Source organism: Eriocheir sinensis, chromosome 20 (genome assembly GCF_024679095.1).
Source record: "Eriocheir sinensis breed Jianghai 21 chromosome 20, ASM2467909v1, whole genome shotgun sequence".
NCBI lineage: Eukaryota > Metazoa > Arthropoda > Malacostraca > Decapoda > Varunidae > Eriocheir > Eriocheir sinensis.
In genome coordinates, this window is record NC_066528.1 from 17,793,590 (window position 1) to 17,819,044 (window position 25,455).

The 25,455-nt window shown below is 44.4% G+C and overlaps 2 protein-coding genes across 6 annotated transcripts in view; both read right to left on the reverse strand.

Annotated features, from left to right (window-relative positions):
• Positions 1-1,520: 1,520 nt before the first annotated feature.
• Positions 1,521-16,021, reverse strand: LOC127001298 (uncharacterized). 5 transcript variants are annotated; one of them, XM_050865702.1, is made up of 4 exons: positions 15,893-16,021; positions 9,622-9,784; positions 8,896-9,369; positions 1,521-7,071 (listed from the first exon to the last, which is right to left on the reverse strand). In XM_050865702.1, the coding sequence occupies exons 2-4, from the start codon at positions 9,657-9,659 to the stop codon at positions 4,527-4,529; spliced, it is 3,057 nt and encodes a 1,018-aa protein (XP_050721659.1). In that variant the 5' UTR covers positions 9,660-9,784; positions 15,893-16,021; the 3' UTR covers positions 1,521-4,526. The 5 variants fall into 5 exon arrangements, with proteins under 5 accessions (XP_050721659.1, XP_050721654.1, XP_050721655.1 ...); XM_050865697.1 differs by having other exon boundaries at positions 1,521-7,074; XM_050865698.1 differs by lacking the exon at positions 15,893-16,021 and adding an exon at positions 15,567-15,837 and having other exon boundaries at positions 1,521-7,074.
• A 6,344-nt stretch (positions 16,022-22,365) lies between these two features.
• Positions 22,366-25,455, reverse strand: part of LOC127001079 (uncharacterized) — a 3,232-nt gene continuing 142 nt past the window's right edge. The window contains exons 1-3 of the mRNA XM_050865251.1: positions 25,428-25,455; positions 24,848-25,017; positions 22,366-24,289 (exon numbers count right to left, since the gene is read on the reverse strand). The exon at positions 25,428-25,455 is cut by the window's right edge and continues 142 nt beyond it. Of these exons, the coding sequence (XP_050721208.1) occupies positions 22,366-24,289; positions 24,848-25,017; positions 25,428-25,455 (2,122 nt within the window). The remainder of the gene's footprint in view (positions 24,290-24,847; positions 25,018-25,427) is intronic.

The window sequence follows — 25,455 nt, forward strand, 5'->3', positions numbered from 1 at the left end:
GGTATGGGTACACTCTCAGATAGCCGTACACATAATTATACTTCTGGGAGAGACTGGCATGCTGCAAACGAAGCTAAAATATTTGTAGGGGTACGTGATGTGCGCGTGCTTATGGCATTGGCCAAGGTCAAGTTCGTTGAGCTAAATATAGACACTTGTGGTATGGTGCTACATTTGTAAGGACTCGTAAGGCCGCATGCACATGAGGCCCGTCACCATAAGGATGCATACGAGGGAAGCAGATAGGTTTCCGGCCCCTATACTAAATATAAATAGATAAGTAAGTAGGCCTATCTAGTAAAAATTGGTCGAATGTGTGTTCTTCAAGGTCTTCGCAGGGCTTTTAAACAATATGAAGCAAACTAACACCAACTTCTATGTAACTTATATATGAATCCAGTCATTGAGTTGAGTTGACGATCTCAGGAGTTTCGCCTTTGTAACGGCACTTATCATTATCATTAATGTATGAAAGCGTCTCGGAAGGCAACCACTCCGTTACTTTTATGCCCTTTGCTGTAACGAGGTAATAAATGTGTTCTATTGATATTTAATAGGGACTGTTTCATTACACTATCTGCCGATCGAATGGCCTTCCTTTTTTTTGTGCCAGTTATTATGTCAGCCTGTAGCTCGATGTCAGTCTCCTGTTCTCTCTCCTACATATGTCATGACCATTGCCTCTCACACACACACACACACACACACACACACGTAAGTAATGTCCCTCCTCTTGGTGGTGTGCGTGTGATCACTGGTGTAGGTATTCTTAGACTGTGGATGTGATGCGAGGTCCCATCCCACTTGTATTTCAGTGGATATAAAACTCCAAGCTCAAAACGAGAATGGCATACCTATATAATGGCTGACGATAGCAGCACGTGATTAGAGCATGGTGAATGACACACACACACACACACTTTAGGAATTGCCAGACTCAAGAATTACCGTGCGAGTGGCATTATTCGAGAATATTCTTATCAATTTCGCGACTCTGGCCTGTTTCACAAATACTCATAATAGTCGAGACCAAGCTTTCAGTATCAACAACGACATGTGCAGAGTTGGTATTGGAAGTGTTAATGCTTTGGTATCGATAGCTACTCGTGGCAGCTTCTTGGTGAAGGGTAGCGGTCTCGTGTAGGCGACCCTTGTAGAGCTGTAAATATGATCTTAGGGCTTAGGTAGGCTACTGGCCGAGGGGATTAATAGGTCACCTTTACAAACCTTGGATCTGTTTCTGCTCACGTTTTACAGCGGTCAGTTGTGGTAACAACTGCAGTGTAACTATTACCTATGATATATATATATATATATATATATATATATATATATATATATATATATATATATATATATATATATAATGTTGCTATCCAAAGGAGAGCAACTTTACAATGCGTGAGTTAAGAATGTTATGATTATGAAGAAAATTCCACTTGCGGTAGATTTGTCTGAGCTTGAAGGGTTGTCTAATACAAGAAATTTGCCAAACCCATTTGGAATCAAAAGGAAATATCTATAAAACCTTTTTTTATTATATTGTCTATATTATTATAGTTTGCACACACACACACACACACACACACACACACACACACACACACACACACACACACACACACACACACACACACACACACACACACACACACATAGTTAACACACACACACACACACACACACACACACACACACACACATAGTTAATTATGATTTGTCCATTAATCACAGTTAAGTTTTGAAAAGTCATAACTTAGCAGGTAAAAATAGTTACATAGTGTCTTTCACTCACCAAATCAGTGAGCAAGAAGTTTCGAAATTTACAGCGTACGAGAAACAATATTATTTACATCCAGTGCAGCTTTGTGACCCGCCTGTACTGCACGAGGGATACCAACGTTACGTCTCTTCCATGCCACTTCAGCAGCTGCACTGGAAAGTTCGGTGGCAAGTTGCATCGTTATGATGTATATACATTAAATACTGGAAACTCTACTTCAAGTTACAGATAGCACAACAATAGTCTATGGTAGGAACAATCACTACGGTCGAGAGGCACACCTCTCCCTCCTTAATCCCCGTATATTCACACTGGGGTTGATCACAACTACCAGATGAAGGAAATAGGGCCTTGGTGGTCATGTTGAGTCACACTGGCCAGCTTCATAGACTATAGTACATATTATGTAAGCCCCAAACCAAACCGCTTCCAAGCTCAGATTCACTCTCCCAGTCCTGCTTGCGTGCGGACCAATGCGTTGACAGCTTTGGTATTCGTTTTAGGCGATTTAGTTTGGTAGGCCTGAGCCGGACAAGGTAAACAAAACAAGATGAGTGGCGACCACAGAGTTATAAATACTACTGTGGTGGCGACTCCCTACCTATGTATGAGCAATTGCCGTTGGCCTCGTGGAGGAATCAAGAAATCTCAGCCTCAGTAAGCGTGAGCATCGGACACTGGCCTTGGCACTGCTGACAAAGTTCGCGTCTGACACACCACACGCTGAGGTGACGAGGAGTGAACAAGTGGATACATCTTTCCGTTTTTTTTTTTTTTTTTAACACAGTATAATTGTTTTGGTATGGCTCTGTGCCGGTGGTTAGCCATGATAAAGTTTGACGACGACATTTTTTTTCTAGCAAATATCTAGCGACGATTCACAAATTCTTACCAAATACCCTCTCGTCACAACTCATATAGTTTATGTTCACAAGTCATTATTCCAAAAGTCGATGCTATGAATAGATTTTATAGAATTATCCCAACATTTAATAAAAAAAAACAGCTTTGTCCCAGTCACCGGTAAAAAACAGACATGCTACTACCAGAGGCAGGGAAGCATCACACCGAAATATTTACTTGGAGACGACACCGAGCGTGTTTTTTCGAATAGACTATAAGAACAAAAGGAGTCTGCATGAGGCCATTAGATCTATACAAGACAGCTCCCGTAAACCTAACCTCAATCTCAACCTATGATCATTGTCCACAACACAATGCTAATACTAAACTAATAAAATTATTATCGCCTAGTACGTATTTATTGTGTAAATTTATTCAACCCATGAATTAATTTATTCAACCTAGCTCCCTTACCTCCAGAACCTTGTTAACATCACCCTTAAGACACTTCAGCCATTTGTAAACTTCGATCAACTCTCCCCGTTCCCTTCGCCTTCCTAGAGAATGCAAATTTAAATGTTTAAGTTTCTACTTTATTTCAGTCATTTTGGTTCAGCCTTGTTCGGTCGTAGTAATTGTCACAATCACTGAGTATGATAATCACCTTGGTCGCCTGACCATTGTGTAGCCTGGGACTGCACAAATATGCGTGGGCTTGTTTCAAAGCAACTTAACACAACTTTTCACAGGTAAAATAACTGATTATTTGAAGAACAAAATCCTGTAAGTGGCGGAGCCGAGGCTGTGGTGACTACTTCTGAGGGTACCAAGGTAGTGCATGGTTGTGGGTTGTTCAGTGGCTCGTATCGAGAAGGCCAGGTTTTTGTTAGAGGGGATCAATATATAAAGAAGCACCACTCACTATTGTTGTGATGTAAATCCCGTGGAAATTGTGGGTAGTGGTCATTAATCATCTTGACAGCCCTGCCAAGGTGGCATATGTGATGTTTAGCTCCGCCACTCTCACATTACAGCCAGAATAGTAACATATCGCTGCTTCATTAATTAGGAACTATTTATGAAATAACAAACCTTAGCCTAACTGTGAGAGAAGAGACAGTGGAAAACTAAACTTCAAAATTAGCAGAAAGGACAGTTGTGAAGTTTGGTTCCACATGGTATCGTATGACTGTTAGGTTGTTCAGAGGTTTGCATACTAAAGGCCGAAAGTTTGTTGGAGGGAAGGAATAAAAAAAAGCAACACACATTACAATTGTCATGCAAGTGGCGTGGCTGAGGTTTCGATGACCACTCTGTCAGATCAGTAAACCTGGAACGGTAAGTCAACCTGGAGGAAGTCTTGCTAATATCTTCATTATTTCATCTAAGGGTCGGTGTAAGTTCCATTTTGTATGTTAAAAGAGAGGCGCATCCATTAGCTAATACCGTCAACACCTAATTGTTGGTATACACTCTCCAGAAGCAAGCATGTAATTCATAAAAAAAAACATGATCAATTATTTATCAACATCCTCTATATTACAGGTTATTCCGTACAAATAAGATTTACCTCAATGATTATTGTTTATATTAAAAAAAATCAAAACACTGGTGAGCGATTCTAAGTTCTACCAGCCAACATCCCCCAACTGTCGTTCTTATATTTGAGTTCGTTACACACTGTCTGTGTTAAGGATAATACTTTCCTTGGTGTCTGTTCACATTTCAGTCTGATAAGCCATACGGCGGAGAGTGAGTGTCAGTCGTCACCACCAAAAAATGCCTCCTGCCAAACTTCGCTGGGTCCAGCCCTGCCTTGGGCACAGACAATGGGAAAGAAGACATGCAGGTCCTGGCACGGGCATCACCTCCGGCGGTTATCCCTGGCGTGTGCAGGGGTTTACAGTTCTGTCTCTAGAGGTTGTGCAGAGTCTTCGGGTGCTGCCTTTTTTACGTCATTCAAATAAAGAGGCTCAGATTCTCCTAGCGTCACCAGCTCTCCTTGATTCGTGCCAAGGCGCCTTTTCTGTTTTTCTTTTAGCCGCTCTACTTGCAGATAAAGAAGTTTTGATATTTGTAGCACCCACTGTTCTTTGGTCTCCGCCTTTGGTGTCCTGAAGGTCCACAGTGAGGTCTTATTTGCTGCTAGGCGTACCTCCAGCTGGAAAGTGTATTTATCCACCATTGGCCCCAGCCCTACCGTGTCCATACGCAGAGCATCAACATAGTGGAAGGAAGTGCTGTGAGGCTCTAATACTAGCAGCATGGATTCCAGTAGTACTAAGTGAAGTTCTTGTCGTATCACGATCCCTGGCCTTCGCACCCTGGCCGGCCCGTCGAGAAGAATGGGGGCATGCTCGCCCAAGTCAAACGGTTCCCCCTTGACATTTTGCGTCAGAAGAATAACGTTGGCGTCTAACACACACTGTTGTAGCGTAGACAAGGCCATTTGAACTTGAGGTATGACATTTTGTTTTCTGCTCCGGTGAATTAACAGCATTTCAACGTAGTTTACAAACTGATTCAGGGGACGCTCGAATCTCTGCAGGGAGTCATCCTCCACCAGTTCCTCGTAACACATGGCCAGCTCCACAAAGTACTCAGAATAAAGTGATCTTATATTCCCTGAACAATCCACAAAACACTGTGCAATGTCTACACCCGACGAAGCTTTCTCTATCATTGGCAGAAAGACGTTGATGTGAAAGTCTATGATATTTCGCAATGGAAGGAGGATGCACTTCGGTGGACACAGCTGCTCACTCAACACATCTCCCAGAATCCCCCGGATATCCTCAATGAACGTTTCTTCCACACGGACAGGAGTAGAGTTAAAGGTTCTTGAAAAATCATATGTTTGGTAGTAGATGCATTTTAAAATTGGGAAATTGGCCCACACACTTAGTGGTGGAAGTTGATCTCCCGTCCTTCGCCTGTTCCAGCTGCCTTCACTGTCAGACAAAGATCCACTCTGCTGCCTTGCTACCGGATTACTCTTTGAGCTCATAGTGGAACTTTTTCTGATCGCTCCCCTTCTTCCGCTTCTCGAGGTAGAGTTTTCAGTCGCCGAGGAACGGTCACTTTCATCCAAGCCGCCTGGAGCACTTGCAACAATAGGCGAGACATTTAAAATCAACTTCTCCACGGACTGCCCGCGACTCACTCTGTGCCGCTTGCCACTGGTTCGGGTCTCAGTGTCTCCATCAATGTAGCTGTTTCTCGAGCTGTTGGACTGCGATTTGTCCTTAGTGATGTCCTTCAAGTCATTTATCCATTGTTGTTGTAAGTTAATTGTCTTTGCCTTGAATGAGTACATCACTGTCTGTCCTCTGGGGCCATTTCTTACTTTGAGGTCGAAAATCAAACCACGCTCCTGCGTTCCCAGACCCACCTGATCCATTCGAAAACTGGTCACATAGTTGTAATTTCTGCCGTCCCGGACCGTCAAAATGATGAGCGTTTTAAGCATGAGGACATGATACACCCGTCGCGGCAGGTCTCCGCCCCGCCTCAAGCTCAAGTCACTGTGCCGAAGCAAATCTCCAAAATTACTTAGGTCTACAGGAGACCCCACGACAGCACCCAGGAAGAGCTTCGAATCCGCTTTTTTAAGGGGAACTTTAAGCACACTAATCGCTTTGTTCAGAGCCTCCTTGTCTTTAGAGCAGCTGGACTTCTTGCAGAGTGTCTCCAAAGTAAGGACATAGTAGTGAAGGCGCATTCGAGGCTTTCTTAGCTTTTCCGGCAACTCTGGCATGTTATCCTTGATGTAGTCTTTGCACGTCGCCAGGATATTGTCAACAACTGGGATGTTTTCCATAAAGTAAACGTATTTTTCGTAATCCTTTTCGTGGGAAATGATTGCCTCACTGAGCTTCTGTAAGTTGCCACCGCTATTCTCAAACTTTTCGTGAAGCTGTGTGTGGATCTCGGTAAGAGTCTTGATCTGGGAGAATAAAAGAACCACTTTACCGCGGAGAAACTGTGGAGTATCAGCACTTGCCAACCGCTCACGATCTTCCCCAAGACTCTGCAAACATTTTAGGAAATCCCTGTTTGTTTCCAAGAAGAATTTTAGTTCAGCTTCTATTATCTGTGCGTTGATTTCTAAGGAGCTGTCACTGACTCGAGAGGCGGCGTCTGACCCCTGAGGATCATACAATCTTTCTTGAACGGTGGCATCGAGACCCATATCCTCGTAATATCCTCCTGTGGATTTACTGTCCGTATCGTCACTGACCGAATCCTCCTCTGAACTTGAGTCTGAGTCATTATCTATCGATTCCTTTGGCTCTGGAGTCTTAATCACCCGGCGAGTAGGCAAAGGTGACTTCTTGGGCGACGAGGCTGTGCCGGATAAGGAGGCCATCAGCATCGTCGCGAACTTTTTGCCCATGGTCCGACCCAGCGACGACTTGTGTTCCTTGACCGGTGACTGAACACAACTGCTGAAACAAATAATGGAACCAAATTATTGTACAACGAAACCACAGGATTACAACACAGCCTCCTGACTTTACTCAGCGAATGTAACAGAAATTATGATCAACCTATCTCTCTGTCTATCGACCTATTTACCTGACAAAATTTTGGACTGTTTGTGTGTTATGCTCTCTTCGGACACAGGAGACATATTCAAAGATGACAGAAATATGCATACGTACAAGCTGCCCCTAAATAAAAACAACAACAACAACAACAACAACAACAACAACAACAACAACAACAACAGAATTAGCAATAAGAAATATCAAATTCAGGGCTCGATGCGTCTTGATACTCTCCTCTTGAAAAGCTCGTCTTAGGGAGAAATATATACAGTAGCACGAAATCTGTTCTAGAGGTAATCAATGAAAGGAATGAACGAGTGAAAATTCTGGTAAATTCTTGCATCAGTAAGTGGGGGTCACGAGGATGAGCCAGACATTTATCTATTATTATATTAGAGATCAATGGAACCAGAGCATATGTTAGGTGCGATGGGATTGTGGAAGCGGTGGAGACATGAAGCTACCAAATTCCGAAGAGCATTGAGCAAAAAACAAATAAATAAATAAATAAAGTAAAAAATAAAAGATAAAAAGGGAAGCGACACTGACAAACTTTGAGACGTTGTAAACTATCAGTAACATAATAATAGACGCGGCCTTCGTTCATTTCAGCCTTCCCAGAGCTTCCGTAGCATAAGAGAAAGGCGTGTCTTGTCATTCTTGGCGGGTCAGCAGCAGCCTCACAGGACAAGCGGTAAGGGAAAGTCGCCCACTCGGAGTTTGAGACATACAATCTCTCATATCTATACCTGATACAAGGCGGCCATTTGGTGTTCTTATCCTTGTCAACCTGAGTCACCCGCAAGTAAACTGAAAAACTGCTGCCGATATAGCTACTGCTACTGCATACACACATGCTGATACCGATCTTGTAGTAGGTAGTCACACGACTCATCTCGCTACCGCTTAGTTTTTTTTTTAATTAAGAGTAATGCCGCATCCACTCCCATCACCCTGAGCTCTTCACATTGATGGGTGTGTGTGTGTGTGTGTGTGTGTGTGTGTGTGTGTGTGTGTGTGTGTGTGTGTGTGTGTGTGTGTGTGTGTGTGTGTGTGTGTGTGTGTGTGTGTGTGTGTGTGTGTGTGTGTGTGTGTGTGTGTGTGTGTGTGTGTGTGTGTGTGTGTGTGTGTGTGTGTGTGTGTGTGTGTGTGTGTGTGTGTGTGTGTGTGTGTGTGTGTGTGTGTGTGTGTGTGTGTGTGTGTGTGTGTGTGTGTGTGTGTGTGTGTGTGTGTGTGTGTGTGTGTGTGTTTGGCCGGTTGGCGTCATAAGTGTGATGTGTTGTGTGGTAGCATCAGCAATGTACTTCTTGTTGAAAAGAAAGTGCACTTCGAACAACAACAACAACAACAACAACAACAACAACAACAACAACAACAACAACAACAACAACAACAACAACAGCAACAACAGCAACAACAAAAACAACAACAACAACAGCAAAAGAAACTTAAGTGAATTAATAAACGCTATATGTACGGAATAAGTAGTGTGACGTCCATGAAATTGCAAATGCTATTAGAATATGCCTCTGCATCTACATGTTATGAACATTACTCCCACACAGTCCACTACTGCAATAATAATAAACAGAAATCATATTTACAAGAGAGGTAACAGAGACTATACTTGTCAAAGGGATGGGGACATAGTATACTAAGAAGTTTAAAAAAAAATCAAGGGGGTAGGGAGGGAGAAAGAAGGGGTTAGCTAATACTTACTTGTTGGCGAGAGGGGCCCGCGTGGCATTAGGGAAGAGAGCAAAGAGCTGCTGGCGCGCCTCCTCCGACTTTAAATCCAGCACTACAGCCGTCCGCCCGAAGCTGTCACTTTTACTGATGTACACCGCTCGGAAAAATTCTTTGAGAGGAACCAACGTGGCCACGTCCTTTGTGTTGTGCTGGAGGATGATGTTGTTACTGTGTACGATTTGGCATTCCTCCATTTCTTCATTCACCCTCACTTCCACCTCTCTCAGGGAATAATAGTTATCCACTTCGCCGATGAAGGTCTCGCGGTCCTTGGAGAAATCCTCCACATGTACGGAACCTTGGTCCTCGTGCAGCAAGGTCCAGTACGCCACTTCGGCCACTCTGGTGAGCGTCTCCTGCGGGAGGCGCTTGATCGGCACCTTGACCTCCGCCACGCCCAGCAGCACACACTGAACAGCCGCCATGGTTGCCTCACTCTGCTTCCTGCGGGGAACACAATGACATATAGTGCTCAGATAGTTCAATCGTCACACAGCTTTTAAAACTGAAATCCCTATCATATCACATGAAATCAGACAGCAAAAGGGTAAGCAAGAGAGCAGCTTCAACTATATTTCTACAACTTTACTGCACTACTGGACTGTTTTCGTGACAAGGAGGAGGAGCGGATTCTGCTACTTGGTTTCGTATCTTTTGGAAATTATATTTAACGCTTGCCTTCAGCGCTTACTTTACCTTCTCGGAGCAGCAGCAGCTCCACGTATCTCTGACATGGACCTGCAGGAGTAAGGATGTCCCTCGCCGCGCCCCTCAGTCCAGGCTGTGGCCGGGCAAGGACGTGACAGCCACCATGCCGCCCCTCAGAAGCTCCTAGTGGACCACGCGCCACACCACCACGCTGAGGAAGATATTGGATAAATTCATGGTTAGGCTCACAAGACCTGCCTTGTATAGGCCAACCGGCCTCTTGTAGACTCCTTACACACTTATGTTCTTATAAGGGCACCATCGCCTATAACGAGTCTGAGTAAACCAGAGCACAAGTCAGTAGAGCACAGGAGAATATCGTAGTTACAGAATCTCCCCAAACCTAATTCTCTCATCTCTTCCAGCATCTTTCTCAAGTTTCCTCACATGAGCAACTTCTTCCGAGTTTTTTTTATATTTTTTTATCCAGCCTTTGATTTATCTTCTTCACTTTCAAATACATATATAAATAAAAGAGAGAGAACAATTATGCTACGAAACCGTGCACAAAAGACTCCCAAGCAGCTCCGAGTCGCCAGCCACCGTCGCCAAGAGCTGCCTCGTGGGAAATATTAAGAAAACTTCATGTGCGTGGGTCCCTCTCGCGGGTGGGGACAGCGAAGGTGAAGACACTGAACGGGACAACCAAGTCAAAGGTCATGTTGGGAGTAAGTGGCTATCAGGTAAAAAAAATATCATATCATCATCACTTTGATAACAGCGACATCATAGCACCGTCCCCACACGAGAGCAACAATAAATAAATAAAAACAGGAAAAAAACTTACAAATTATAAAAGTGATGATAATGAGGATGGTGCTGCTGAGGAGGATGAAGATTAATTAGATTATAACAATGATGATAACAGTAGCAGTGGCAGCAGTGATGATAGCAGTAATGGTAATGATAATTATAATAAAAAGAAGATCAATGGGAGATGCAGGCTAAGACGATACATTTACTTTTAAATTAGATCTGAAAGAGGAATTAGCTGTCACCAGGCGCACAGAAATTTCCGTCTACGGAGGATGTGCTGCATGACAAAAAGATAAACTTTAGTGAAGCTGCAGCCACAGAGTCCATGAGCCATGAAAAAGGTTTTATGAAGCGTTGCTGCTTCAAACTGTTCAGAAAAATAACCATTGCCGGGTTGCAGGAATAAGACAACGTGCATCAGCCAATGATATATATATATATATATATATATATATATATATATATATATATATATATATATATATATATATATATATATATATATATATATATATATATATATATATATATATATATATATATATATATATATATATATATATATATATATATATATATATATATATATATATATATATATATATATATATATATATATATATATATATATATATATATATATATATATATATATATATATATATATATATATATATATATATATATATATATATATATATATATATATATATATATATATATATATATATATATATATATATATATATATATATATATATATATATATATATATATTCTCCACGTCCTAGCGGGTGCCCCAGGAACTGGCCCTGCTCCGCCGAGACCCCTGCGAATGAGAGGCATCCGTTGTGCAGTTCCTGAGAGGAGCATCACGTACTTATCGTTACGTGCTGGCTGAGCGGCGGTGCAGACACAACAGTCCCATTGTCGGCTGTTCTGGTCTGGCTGCATGAGCGAAGGACGCACATATATAATGACGGTCATAATGAGGTTCACCCGCTAGGCCTGTTTCCACGGAATCCTGGCTCGTCGTCCCGCACCACGTATATCATTAATGCTTTCAAGTTTGTGCCAACCTCAATCGTTCATCACTTCTCTCATCCTCATTTCTCCCTCTCCTGTCAATTTTTTCCTCCCTCTTGTGCCACTCACTCTCGTGCTGCTGTTCAGGACCACTTCCTGTGTTCGTTTTCAAGCTGCCCACTCCCTAACTCGACAACAACGCCATTTGTATGTTTCGCATATTTGTTTCGGCTTTATCATTTGCCAGGTTATATAATAAGCATGTAATACGACGCACATATTACCCATCGTGGTGAATCAACTCGAGGTATATGGGACGTAGCGGAGGTAGCGCCCCCTCCTTGGGGCGTGAACACAACCCTTGAAGCACTGCATGGCCGCTGCTTCAATGTGCCTCCTGTGTGTGCATGCGTGTGTGTGTGTATGTGTGTGTGTTTGAAGAGTTGCCATGTTCTTCAAACGATAGCACTTTCTTGGCTGCTAGTTGTATCAAAATTTAAAAGGTTAAAATTTTTATATATGACGATAATAAAGGAAAAGGCAAAAATAGGTTAAGAGCCTTTCTCGCTGAAACGCATCACTCTGCCTGCCTACGAGTCACTATTATCGAACGAACGAAAATAGTGGTTAATATTTTTTACTAGTAAAGGATGCTCTGGATCAAATGCTGATAAACACTATAGGGCCTCACCGAATATGATGGATAAAGGAGTTCTATAAACAACAATAAAAATAAAACTCACCAGATCTGAAATGGTCATCCTATCCAGTGCTTTCTGGACACCCTTTTCAACAATGACATAATTATGTATACACTACTAATGATGGCACCAGGTCCCGGCAGCGATGGAGCACCTGGCCAAAACGGAGGCCAGACCTGCTCCAGAGGAAGGATGCTAACAATGTCTGAGTACAGTCAGGCCGCCTTTGGAATGTGACCCAGATACGTATATACAATGTTGGGACTTTAGCACACGAGATGAACTTAACTTTCTTGCTACATAGAAGAATTCAACAGTACGGAGTGGGACTTTAAAGGTCTCGGTAAAGGTAAGACACAGACCATTGTATACATACATTACACAGTGGTATTTCACCTATCTATTGTGGCTTGCTGTTAGGTGGACGGGTGAGGCATCCATAGCATTGTGTGGCGGACATATCTTGGGGTATAAAGAACTTGTTGTTAGGGAGGAGCATGGAGTTAGATGAACAAGCATCACCAGGAAAAGAAGAAAAAATCTTCAGCATCAACGTAATCGAAGTGAGGATCATTATCAAGCTGACTGAAAGACACAAACCTAAAATATTTCAAGCCATCAACTCAAAAGGACGATGAAAAAAAAAAAAAAAAAAAAAAAAAAAAGACATGTTGAAAAGAACAATGAAGGAACATAAATCCAGTCCTCAACAGTCACTGGAGAGTTAAACGCCAAAGCAGGGACTCAAAATATTGGTGAAACAGCAATATGCCATGTTGGAAGAGGTGCAAAACATGGAGAGGCAGGACATGGAGAGACAGGGCATGGAGAGACAGGGCATGGAGAGACAGGACATGGAGAGCACAGGACATGGAGAGACAGGGCATGGAGAGACAGGACATGGAAAGACTGGGCTTGGAGAGATAGGGCATGGAGAGACAGGACATGGAAAGACAGGGCTTGGAGAGACAGGACATGGAGAGACAGGGCATGGAGAGACAGGACATGGAGAGACAGGACATGGAAAGACAGGGCTTGGAGAGATAGGGCATGGAGAGACAGGACATGGAGAGACAGGACATGGAGAGACAGGACATGGAGAGACAGGGCATGGAGAGACAGGACATGGAGAGACAGGACATGGAGAGACAGGGCATAGAGAGACAGGGCATGGAGAGACAGGACATGGAGAGACAGGGCATGGAGAGACAGGGCATGGAGAGACAGGACATGGAGAGACAGGTCATGGAGAGACAGGGCATGGAGAGACAGGACATGGAGAGACAGGGCATGGAGAGACAGGACATGGAGAGACAGGACATGGAGAGACAGGGCATGGAGAGACAGGGCATGGAGAGACAGGGCATGGAGAGACAGGGCATGGAGAGACAGGACATGGAGAGACAGGACATGGAAAGACAGGGCTTGGAGAGATAGGGCATGGAGAGACAGGACATGGAGAGACAGGACATAGAGAGACAGGGCATGGAGAGACAGGACATGGAGAGACAGGACATGGAGAGACAGGACATGGAGAGACAGGACATGGAGAGACAGGACATGGAGAGACAGGGCATGGAGAGACAGGGCATGGAGAGACAGGACATGGAGAGACAGGACATGGAGAGACAGGGCATGGAGAGACAGGGCATGGAGAGACAGGGCATGGAGAGACAGGACATGGAGAGACAGGACATGGAGAGACAGCAAGTGAGCATCCTGGATTAGAGAACAGAGACAGGACATGGAGAGACAAGGCATGGCGAGATATTTTAATGATTATCAATTAATTAAGAATATAAAATGAATTTTTGCAGATCATATCATGCGTAGAACTGATAACATATGGACAACGAAAATAACAGAGTGGCAACCCAGGAATTGTAGGTCAGGGTAGACGGAGGGCCAGGTGGAAAGATTAAATTAGACCCTTAGAGCATTTGCCGGGGCAGGATTGAGTGCGCTGACATCAGAGGGAGGTGGAGAACGTTGGGAAAGGCCTTTGTCCTCGAGTGGGCTAGTAGTGGGTGAAACTGATAATGATGATGATGAGGAAGTTATACTTTTTATTATTATTATTATTATTATTATTATTATTATTATTATTATTATTATTATTATTATTATTATTATTATTATTATTATTATTATCATCATCATCTTTATCATCATCATCATCATCATTATACCTAGACTGATTACACTAACAGTCGCCAAAGTCTACAGCTGCTTGAACCAATCAGTGGTATAACAGTAACCCAGACAAGTGTCCAACAGTAGCCACTCTTTGTCTGGTGCCTGGCCACACACACACACACACACACACACGACATTAATTCATGCAGCTCAAATGTCAGCCAGATCGGAAAATAGTTGTAAAAGCACTGAAGAAAGGATGAAGTGTCTTATCATTGAATCACCTCCATAACGATTTCCGTATCTTGCGACGGCCCACTCACCACGTAGCGGGGCCTGCGCGTTACGTCACCTCGGAAGGGACAGAGGCATTCAAAGCACTCCAATGAAACCACTTCCGGTGTTCACTTATCTTTGCTGACCTTTCTTCCTATTCATCACTATATTCACCATTGTATCACAGCTCGCACTGACGACATCACGTATTCAACTTCTCACTCTATGGTTTGTAGCACACGTCCTCCACTGTATATATATAAAAAAATATCCCAGGAAATCGTTCGCCTTAATCCCTGTGTGTGTGTGTGTGTGTGTGTGTGTGTGTGTGTGTGTGTGAGAGAGAGAGAGAGAGAGAGAGAGAGAGAGAGAGAGAGAGAGAGAGAGAGAGAGAGAGAGAGAGAGAGAGAGAGAGAGAGAGAGAGAGAGAGAGAGAGAGAGAGAGAGAACTTTTTTCAAAGATAAGATAGCACGTACATCTGCGAAGACGAAATCAGGACGTTCACATGAAAACTTGTCAAAAATATATGTTATTGTCTAACGAGGACTGCTCTGAGCTGTGAACATATTATAACTCTTTTTTCTCAATGCCTGTAGAGACTTTAGGACCATTGAAATGAAGTTCGAATTTTCAGCTGCACCATTTTTTTCTGAACAGTGCCCAGAGTTCCATCTCTCTTCAACGTGTGGGGTATTTTTTCCCGATCTTGTACATGCGGCTAATTCTTTTCTTTTTATCTAACAGCACGAAAACACCGCACTTGGGCCCATACTCTTAAACGCATCGGACTCCTGTTATAACTATTTTCCAAGGCTACAGAGAAGATTAATCGGAATACGTCAGCTTTCTCGTTCAAGGCGCAGAAGTCGGGCAAAACTATCACTAGGATCACAAAAGTCCATGAAAACCCCCAGCAACTTCTACGAGAGGCTTTTCAAACAGGCGTATTGAGGTGAGGATAAGTTTGAAAATCCGGACCTTGGCTCCCTCCCGTGACACCAGAGACACACATTGCACACGGACACCTCGGCACATACCTCACATCAGGGTTACTGCTCATACTGACGCGCTCCACGGCCCCCTAGAGGCAACCCTGCGCCGGCACTGAACAAACACCACGACAGACGAGCAAGTGAAGGTAGGAAAAGGAGAGGTAAGTAGCAAAAGAAAATGAGAGAATAGTATTAAGTCGTGTAGTGCGTTAAGTGTCTGGGCCAGAACTGTTGGTTGTCTGTAATGAGGGTGTGTTTCAGAGGGTCTTGGAAAAGTTCCCAAGTTTTCGCTCTTTGTCACTATTCGCTTCCGCTCATCGCCTCCACCACCCGCCACCACCCGCGGTCCTAGAGCCTCCGAGGACGCTTACCGGCTTGTTTGTGAAGGGGATATCGCTGTTTAAGAGAATATGGCGTCTTAGGATTCTTGTGGCCCTAACAGAACCGTAAGAAAACGAATACTAACACAGTTCTAAAATGCCATCATGAAAGACCCTGTCGATAAGATAGTGAATGATACGGCGATAAAGTCATTGCCTATATTTGATAAGCGGAGTCAGTAAAATATCCACTTCTTACTTTAAGGAAAACACCACTTAAGGCACATTTGCAGATTCTCTCTCAAAAAATATCAAGCCATTATTATTCTTTCATTTTACTTATTCTTTATGGAAGCTGCAGCCCGTGTATGTGTGTGTGTATATGTGTGTGTATGTGTGTGTGTGTCTGTGTGTGTGTGTGTGTGTGTGTGTGTGTGTGTGTGCTCTACACTCTCAAATCCTTAGAATTATTCCATGATGGCAACAAGATAAATGACTCAACTTTTAGTTTCGGTGAAAGTGTCACCATCGGCGAGGCTCCTTCAGGACGAGCAGGCGGCTCTTGTAAAAAATTTTAATTACCAATTTTAACCATTTTTGGATCAAAGTGAATATGTTCCTTCATATAAACAAACTTGTCAAATAAAGAATGATGGACGAGGAATAAAATATATCTCTATTTGCTTGCATACGTTCAGCTTAGCCGCGTCATCTTAGCTAGAATGGAAACTATAATAACGGTATAATACTATAATACTCTAATAGCTTTAAAAATAGTTCGTCCTTGACTAAGCCTGGAGGGGGTTCGTGTATTTTAAGCCCAATCCTTTCCCGTTCCCTCTACACTTTCAGGCACTGAGGCGATGTTGTGGCGCAAGCACGGTCGGGTGGCGCCGCCTCAGCTCCCGGACCGCGGCACTGCCCTCATGGCTCCCCTCGGACTTCATCATGGCAAGTCGAAGTCAGTTTGAAGTTGGTAACTATTGTCTTGGTCATAGAACTCATGTGAATTTTAAGAATGGACATGAAAAATATGGTTCCTTTTGGAGTCTTCAGAGAACACACACACACACACACACACACAAACACACACACACACAATCACACATCGAGGGAAGTGCTGCCTGCCTCTGCAGCGTAGAGCACACCAAAGCAGCACGCATGTGGTGATTGTCCGCTCGTGCTTAACAAGACGTGGAGTTGCAGGGAGGCTGAAGGGGACAATGCTCATGCCGTGGTTGTGGGGCACACGACGCTGGAGCCTCTGGAGTGTACAAGTGGCAGAGATCCTGTGGCGTGTACTTTGTGTTGCTAAGGTGTATGGCTCAAACGTTGCAAGGCTGTGTGTGCCCCGAGCAGCAAAGGGAGTGCCATCTCTGTGCTGTCCAAATTTCCCATGCAAGAACTAACAAATGAATTCACTCTTTTCTCCCATTCACCAGTACCCTGAGACGGCCTCTTTCCTGTTGATTAAGATCTTTCAGGATGTGAAAATCAAAACACCTCTAGGTCTAAATCATATGTATAGTATCTATTTATTGTATTTTTCGAGGTGGGAGGCATCGGGGTTCTGTTTTCTATATACAGCGCGGACATTTCTTTATGCGCCCCTTGATCCGACCTCTCTTAGTGAAAAAAAAAGAATCATCTGGGCCATCCAGCCTCTTTCTTTGAATACAAGAGAAAAAAATAATGGAAAATGATTAGTGAATACGGTTAACGTGATAAAAGAGATAACCTGCACCCCTTGTATGTTAATAAATGTGATAAAAGAGATAACCAACACCCCTTGTATGTCAGTAAATGTGATAAAAGAGATAACCTGCACCCCTTGTATGTCAGTAAATGTGATAAGAGAGATAACCAGCACCCCTTGTATGTTAATAAATGTGATAAAAGAGACAACCTGCACCCTTTGTATGTCAGTAAATGTGATAAAAGAGATAACTTACACCCCTTGTATGTCTTCCCGCCATTTTGCCTGGACAAACTACGATATCAACATTGTTTGTAAACATCGGGTTCCGCGCATGCGCAGATCAGATGGGATGTCTTAGGATACGTGGATGGCAGATGACACCACACACGGATCTGTGTACGCAGGTGGTCTGTGGATGCCCCACCAGTGTTTTCAAGCACGGGGGCGTATTGTTTTATCCTTTATAGATAAAATCTTCATGAATTCGATACAGCGCTCTATTTGGTAACAAGTGAAGTGAAAGGCCATTAAAAAGCATTTATGCATTGATTCAGGGGAACAATTACGGGAAATAGTATCTTGATAATTTCAAAACAAAACTTGATGTGCATATGATAACTGTTTTGGGCAGATTGCATTCTTTGCTATGGGTGGTTGGGGTCCATCTCTTGCCCACAGGATATTTCTGAACGAAATTGAACTCTTCAGTTATCGTAAGCTCGAAACTGTCACATAAGGGTAAATTTTGTTTAACGATATTCTGCTTGGTCAAAGACGAAAATTTTTATTATAATTATTATTATAATTGACACTGGGAGGTTAGTAACCCTCTCCCTTGAACCCTCTCCTTTGGGTGCTGGTAAGGTTTGGTGGATATTGTCCATTCAACAAAAAAAAATACTGTAAAGGGCCTATTTCATCCCTAAATTTGGGCAGTCTTTCCCTTAAATCTACAGCCATGTTATCGGGGAACCCTAGTGTACAGCTTTGCTTATCAACAAGTCCTTGTTTGTAAATATTCTTCTGAGCATGCGCAGTTCGGCCGAGGACAGCTTCGTGCAAGGGGACAGCTATACGTATACACAACACCGGTGACGAGCATTGGGGCCCATAACAAAGGATGTCCACAGCAGGCTCAGCCCCTTGTCCTGAGCTCCTTCGTCCCTCAACATGACTACGTAGTTCAGCATGGTCCCACGATACATGTATGCCTCTAATTCTAACTTCACAGTTCCTCTCCATTTTCTACATTATCACTTTCTAATACAAACACAACATTCTTTCCATTCAGATCATCATATAACTTAGTTCACTACAGTTTCAGATTTTTTACTTAGCGGTACATGATTTTATTTCTTATGGCTAACATACTGTTAATACAATACAATCATCTATTAGTCAGCCTCCCTCCCTGCTTACCAAACAAGGATGGGTCGGCGGTGATGCTTCCCAATAAATTGTTCAAGATGTTTTGATGATTTCGGGAAAGCGATGTCCAGTATTACGAGAATTTTTGATCATCATGGTCACCCTAAACAGGACAAGTCATTCCCAACGTTGTCAACCACTCCTTCTCGTGTTAGTGTACTCCATTATGCTCCAGGAAATACTCTAATATCATCTCCCCACTTATTTCTCTCTCTGTCTCCCTCGACTTCCACAACTCCTGCATTGCCACGGTTACTTTGGCTGCCCACCGTTCAGCCTCCTTTTCGATAAATGTGTACCTGGGGAAACCTGGGGAAACCTAGGGAGGGTAGACTGTGCTTACGCGGATGTCACACTTACCCAGTGATCCAGAGTAGCAGGTTCTTACCCACCACAGGCAGCGTCAAAGCGACGGAGATAGACACCAAGGCCACGCGCAGCCCAGCATATGCACCCAACTTTACCTTTGTCACATCATGCTCGCGTGGCCCATTAAAGATTTCCGAAATACGCATTAACCCGTCCGCTGCGATTGGCACGAATTTCTCCTTCCCTGGTAGCCTGGTAACATACAGTCCCAGGTCTTTCTCTGCCTCTGTGGTGGATAGTGGAGTGTTTCCCATGTGGTATTGATATGCTGGATTTCCCCTCCCAAGGTGCATAGCTTTACATTTCTCTTCATTGAATTGTAGCAGCCACTTTTTGTTCCATTCCTGTGGCTTGATGATGTCTGACTGTAGGAAATCCGCAGTCAAAGGGTTAAAAGCTGGTAATAAGTTCTAAAGATGTATTACACAAGCTCCCCTACCTTGACCATTCCTCCAATCGTAAGGAAGGACAGTCTGTGCGTGGCGGAGTGGGCAGGGAGCTTCGTTACAGTTAGCGATAATGTACCGCTAGCTGTAGCGATAGGAAAATGAATAAGTGAAAGTTAATAAATGTGTATCCATTTCTATGCTGTGGCAAAACGGTCCTAAGCGTACGAAGAAAATACTAAGTAGGGATCGGTGGCAGTACCAAAAGTAGTAGTAGTAGTAGTAGTAGTAGTAGTAGTAGGGTAGCAGTGGTTGTGGTGGTACTATATATATTTTTTCTGTGTGTGTGTGTGTGTGTGTGTGTGTGTGTGTGTGTGTTTTTAGACCCTTCTTTTCTTGTATTAAATCAACTCTTTTATCACTCATTAATTACTCCATAAATGATTTCACTGTCTCGTATCCCTGGTAGCGTGATCCGGCTTAAGTTGTTATTGGAGACTGGAGTTCGGGGATAAACAAGGGAAAAAGAAAATATACATTTATTTAAAATTAAATGAAAGAAATTGCCTTATGCAATATTCTATGCTCAGACGATCATAACACTGGCATATTCAGCAATGGATGCAACATATGACAAACGACATGTCTTAAACATAATACTACAATATGTTCTCAGTTGTTGCCAATAATAATAACACTCGTCGTTCCACAAGCAGTGGTTTGTATCTCTCTGCTTACATCACAATCATTATGTACTCTCTTCACAAAATCCTACTACACATTCCTGTAGTATAATCTACTACAAGTCATGGAAACACATTATTTTACCACACCCAGTGGTTTTACCTTTGCTTTACATCGCAAACAAATAATCACAATCCTGTCCCACTCACAATCCTACTTCACATCTCCTACATTATAATCTCCAGGACAATACAGTCGGTTTCCCTTAGATTCTCGAATTTCTACTCACGATTAAGATCACAACAGCCATTCTCGGCTGAGTGAGTAGCAGGTCTGCTTGAGGCGAGAACCAAGCTCGGTCTACTCATACCACTGATTTCTAGGCCACATTTTTCTTTGCTTTAGGCGGACTTACATCCTTGACACGCCCTTAATTTTCTACATAACCAATGGCCAATACTTCCTGTCACACCCATCTGCTCGCTCATTATGTTGTATTGTTTTACTTCTCCTGCTATTCGTGAGTCAATCTTAAGACACTCCCTCAGTGATTTTTCTGTTAAATTATTGGCTCATACCATGTCGCCACGACTGACGTCACGGGTCAGAGTCTTTTTCAATGGTTGTTCACACTTTCTGACCACGCCTACTGGGTATCTGTTTTCTGTATCTGAGTCTGGGTATCTGTTTTCCTTTACCCTCGTTGTTTCCCCTCTTTTGTACTTGAGATGTTTACACTTATATATATGTCACCCTTTTTGTTAGTGTTTGTCCTGTCAGATGTTTACACATTTGTATATCTCTCATTCCTCTCTGGGTATCTGTTTTTCTTTATCCTCGTTGTTTCCCTCTTTGTTAGTGTTTGTCCTATGAGATGTTTACTCTGTACTGTTATGGCTATTCCTCTTGTTTGTTCGTTTTCTGGTTCCTGACAGTGTGTGTGTGTCACAACGCCTATCCAATGGCTAAGTCACGTTCCCGGAAGACATCTCAGGCAGTATAAGTGACAAGATACATGAAAAAGTTTCACTATCCGCAAGAATAATCTTGTCAACATGAGCTATTCACAAAATCGGAAGACAACGGATCTTTTATTTTAAGCTCGAGCGTCTTATAATCTCAAATTCTTTTAGAGAGCAAGATCATCACCTTGGTTCAAATATAATTAATGAGAATCCTTCCTTTCTGTCTTTCTTTGTTTCACAACAAATATGTTAATGCTAGTTTAGCTTCAGCACTTAACACATCACCAGCGTCAATACCACCTCAGCCACAAGTCATGTTGGCCCACTTGACACCACAGAATGGCTGCACGCGGCACTGGGGGACAGCGCCACACAGAGGCTGCTCACCGCACACTCAATACGAACACCTCGTCAGACGTCGTCACGAGACTCCTCACTGCCACCCGTAGCGCAGCTTACTGAGGCGCTTCACTTCCTTGGCGTACTCCAAATGAAGCCGTGCGAGCTCGTTCACCCACGCATCCCTGGACTCTTGCTGGCGAGATTTGAACGTGAACCTCCTGTTTTTCTTGTTGCCGCCCTGCACGAAGTCCAAAGCGAATGTTGTCTCGTCACCGTTTGCCTGCCGGAGATTTAACTGCCGGATGGGAAGGTGATCTCTGTACTGGTATTTCTCCTTTTTGGGTAAAGTTATCACCATCATCTCTTCAAAAAGCAACACATGATGCTTTGCTTTCGGTTTGAGAACGCCAGTAGAGTCCTTAATGGTGAAGAGGCCATGGAGAAGAAGCGAGCCCAAGGTGTGTAAGCTAAACGGTGCTTCGCTGACGCCGTCAATCAAGATCGCTGAGTCCCCCTGGCGGTTCATGTCCCGCAGCAGGTCCACTAACTCCTGCACCAACGGCTGCTCCTCAGCAGACACGGTCTTTGACAGCTTATCGAAAGTCATAAAGTAATAGTGAAGTCTTTTCCAGGTCGACTTAAGGTCTGCCTCTAACGTGGGGTGCTGGCGTGTAACTTCTCCGTCTGCTGCCCCAGCGGGCGGAGGACCCGCGGGGCATTCATGATGTAGTAGCGATACTGTTCCAACTCCTCCTTGCGAGCGAGGAACACCCGTGCGACACCTGAACAGGAAGGAAACTCTTGGTGCAGATCTCGGAAAAGGTCTTTGTGAAAATCAGCCAATCTTTCATTTCGACGGAGAAGATTTTGTAACTCAGATTTTACAGCACTTCTTGCGTCCTTAATTCTCTGAAGGATGTCCAGATATTGGTGTTCGTTCTCTAACAAGACAGATAATTCGTGCTCCAAGGAAGAGGAAGAGTCTTGTTCCTGTGTATGTTTCATGCCCGGTATGAACAAGTATTCAGACTCGTCCACATTCAGTGTCCCGAGGATGAGCTCTACTTTCCCACTCGAGTTATCATCCTCTTGGCTGCTCGAAGATACTACTGAGTGCCGACGACGGAGCTCGGGGTCCGCGGCTAATGTAGAGACGGCTGGCGATGAAGTTGGCAAGGTGGACGCCGACACGGTGGTCTCAGGTAGGGTGAGCATCGGCGATCTGGACACCATTACGGGGGATGCGGATTGGTCAGATACTGGCAGGGTGGACTCCGCAGTGGTGGACACCGGAGTGGCGGACACCGCAGTGGTGGACACCGATGTTATGGAATCAGGAGTGTCGGACACTGCTGTATTGGACGCTGCTGTGTTGGACGCTGCTGTGTTGGACGCTGCTGTGTTAGACTCTGCTGTGTTAGACGCTACCGCGATTGACACCGGCCTGGTGGACACCGGAGAGGATATCTTAGGGAAGGACACTGGTCGGGTGGCTACTATTGGCTTGGACAGTGGTCTTGTAAATGCTGGTCGTGTGGACACCGATGGAATGCAGAGTGGGGTGGGGGGAGCCGTCTTGTTGGATTCTGTCGAGGCGAGCACCGAGGGGGTGACTACCCTTGAGAGAGACAGGAGTCGGGTTGGGAATTGAGGGGTAGACACCGATGAAGTGGACACCGTTGGGTTGGACGCCGACGTGGTAGACACGGGTAAAGTGGCCACCAGCGGGGTGAAGATCCTCGAGGGTGGCACTGGACGGGAGGACACCGTCGAAGTGGAAGCGGGTTTGGTGGGCAGCGCCGGCTTGATCAGAGGTCGGGTGGACATTGGCGATTGGTGGACTTGCGAGCTGGACACTAGAGGGGTGGAGACTTGCGAGCTGGACACTAGAGGGGTGGACACTTGCGAGCTGGACACTAGAGGGGTGGACACTTGCGAGCTGGACACTAGAGGGGTGGACACTTGCGAATTGGATACTTGGTGAATGGAGACTGAGCGAGGGAACAGAGATGGGTTAGACACCGAAGGAGCGGGTGCTGAAGGGGTGGACTGGGGTCGAGTGGACAATAGCCGAGTGGAGAATGGTGGAATGGATACCAGAGGAGTAGCTACTGGGAGGGTGGACACTGGAGCATCGGATACTAACGGCTTGGACACTGTAAGGGCGGATAATGAAGCATGAGCCACGCGCGAGACTGATGGGTGGAAGGTCCTACGCAGCGGGGTGGCCAAGAGTGTGCCTGTGGCTGGCATATTGGCCGCAGGAAGTTTTAACCGGCGTTTGCCAGCTGAAATTTTCTTAGAGGAGAGGGAAGGTTGATTAGACACGTTGCTGGAGCAGGGCGAGGGCTGGACCACCGAGCTGGGTGGCTGTGTCCTCGTCGGTCCTGACGAGGCAGAGGCGTGTACAGTCGCCTGGTTGTTGTGCTTCAAGGAACTCTTGTCGCATGTGTCAGGGAGGCTGGTGGAAGGATCCATCTCCGTCAAGGGCGGGGCACTGGGCACCGTCTCCGTGCATAATGTGTCTTGTGATGCAGAGGAATGCACAGAAGGACGTAGCAGTCGTCGAGACAGTCTGAAGAGGAAGTGTGTGCTGTTTATACCAAGCGGTGATGTGAGCCATAATTAAAGGTACGCAAATGGAAGAAGTAAGGTTTTCAGCTTTCGCTTCTCTTCCCTTCCTTTGTATCGGCAATAAATTTAGCTGGCCCTAAAGAAGATTCAATCAGCCTATACTCGCCTTATTTGATTACACTACTGCTTTATTATTTATTGCTTATATTTACAACATATTTATATCATATTATATTTATATTATATTAAAAATGCATATCAACTGCAACTTGTATACCTATCTATTTTCCTATTAGCCTTTCTATCTCTCTATTTATCTATTCATGTACTAGTCAATTATCTGTATCTGTCCATCCATTTCTCTGTCCATGTTTACCAGTGCGTTTGTGCATGTATAAGTAATACGAGTACATGCCACGCCCTGAGTACAGCGGTTAAGCACCCACACCATGGCCCTATCTATCAATGTATACCTATAACTTGTAGATGCATGCATACATATATGTCTGCATGTATACTTTCCCAGGAGCAACGCTGCTTCCTAGACATCGACACTCACCTTAGTCCAACTTCCTCCTCCAACCGGCGAGCGTCCTCTCGGGACATCATGTCGAGAACTACGGCGAGGGGATGCCCCTTCACCTGACACTGGCCGACGACCACCAGGTGGCCCTCAGTGTCCTGCAACGCCGCGATGGCGCTCACCTCCGCCAGGCTGTGCCGGCTAACCTGCGGAACCAAGAGAAGTCACCCAGCAGCGTGGAACACAACGGTGCCCTTGAATATCATGCAAGACACATCCATCTCATTACCTGGTGACAAGACATGACTTCATCACCACAGTACACATCCGCCCCATGAGACCGTGAGACGATAACACTTAATCACCACAACACACATCCTTCTAATGAGACCGTGAGACGATAACACTTCAACACAAGAAGCATCCAGCCCATGACTCAATAATACTACACTTCACCACCATAAAGATAAAGCACACCCACACTATGATTCAGTGACACAACACTGCTCCACCACAAGGCGCATCCATCACCTGATCTGGCAACACGACAGTACTTCAACACAAAATGCATCCACCCCACGATTTGGTAACACGGCAACACGTTACCATCACCCACCAAGACCTCGTTGCTGGTGACTTGCAGG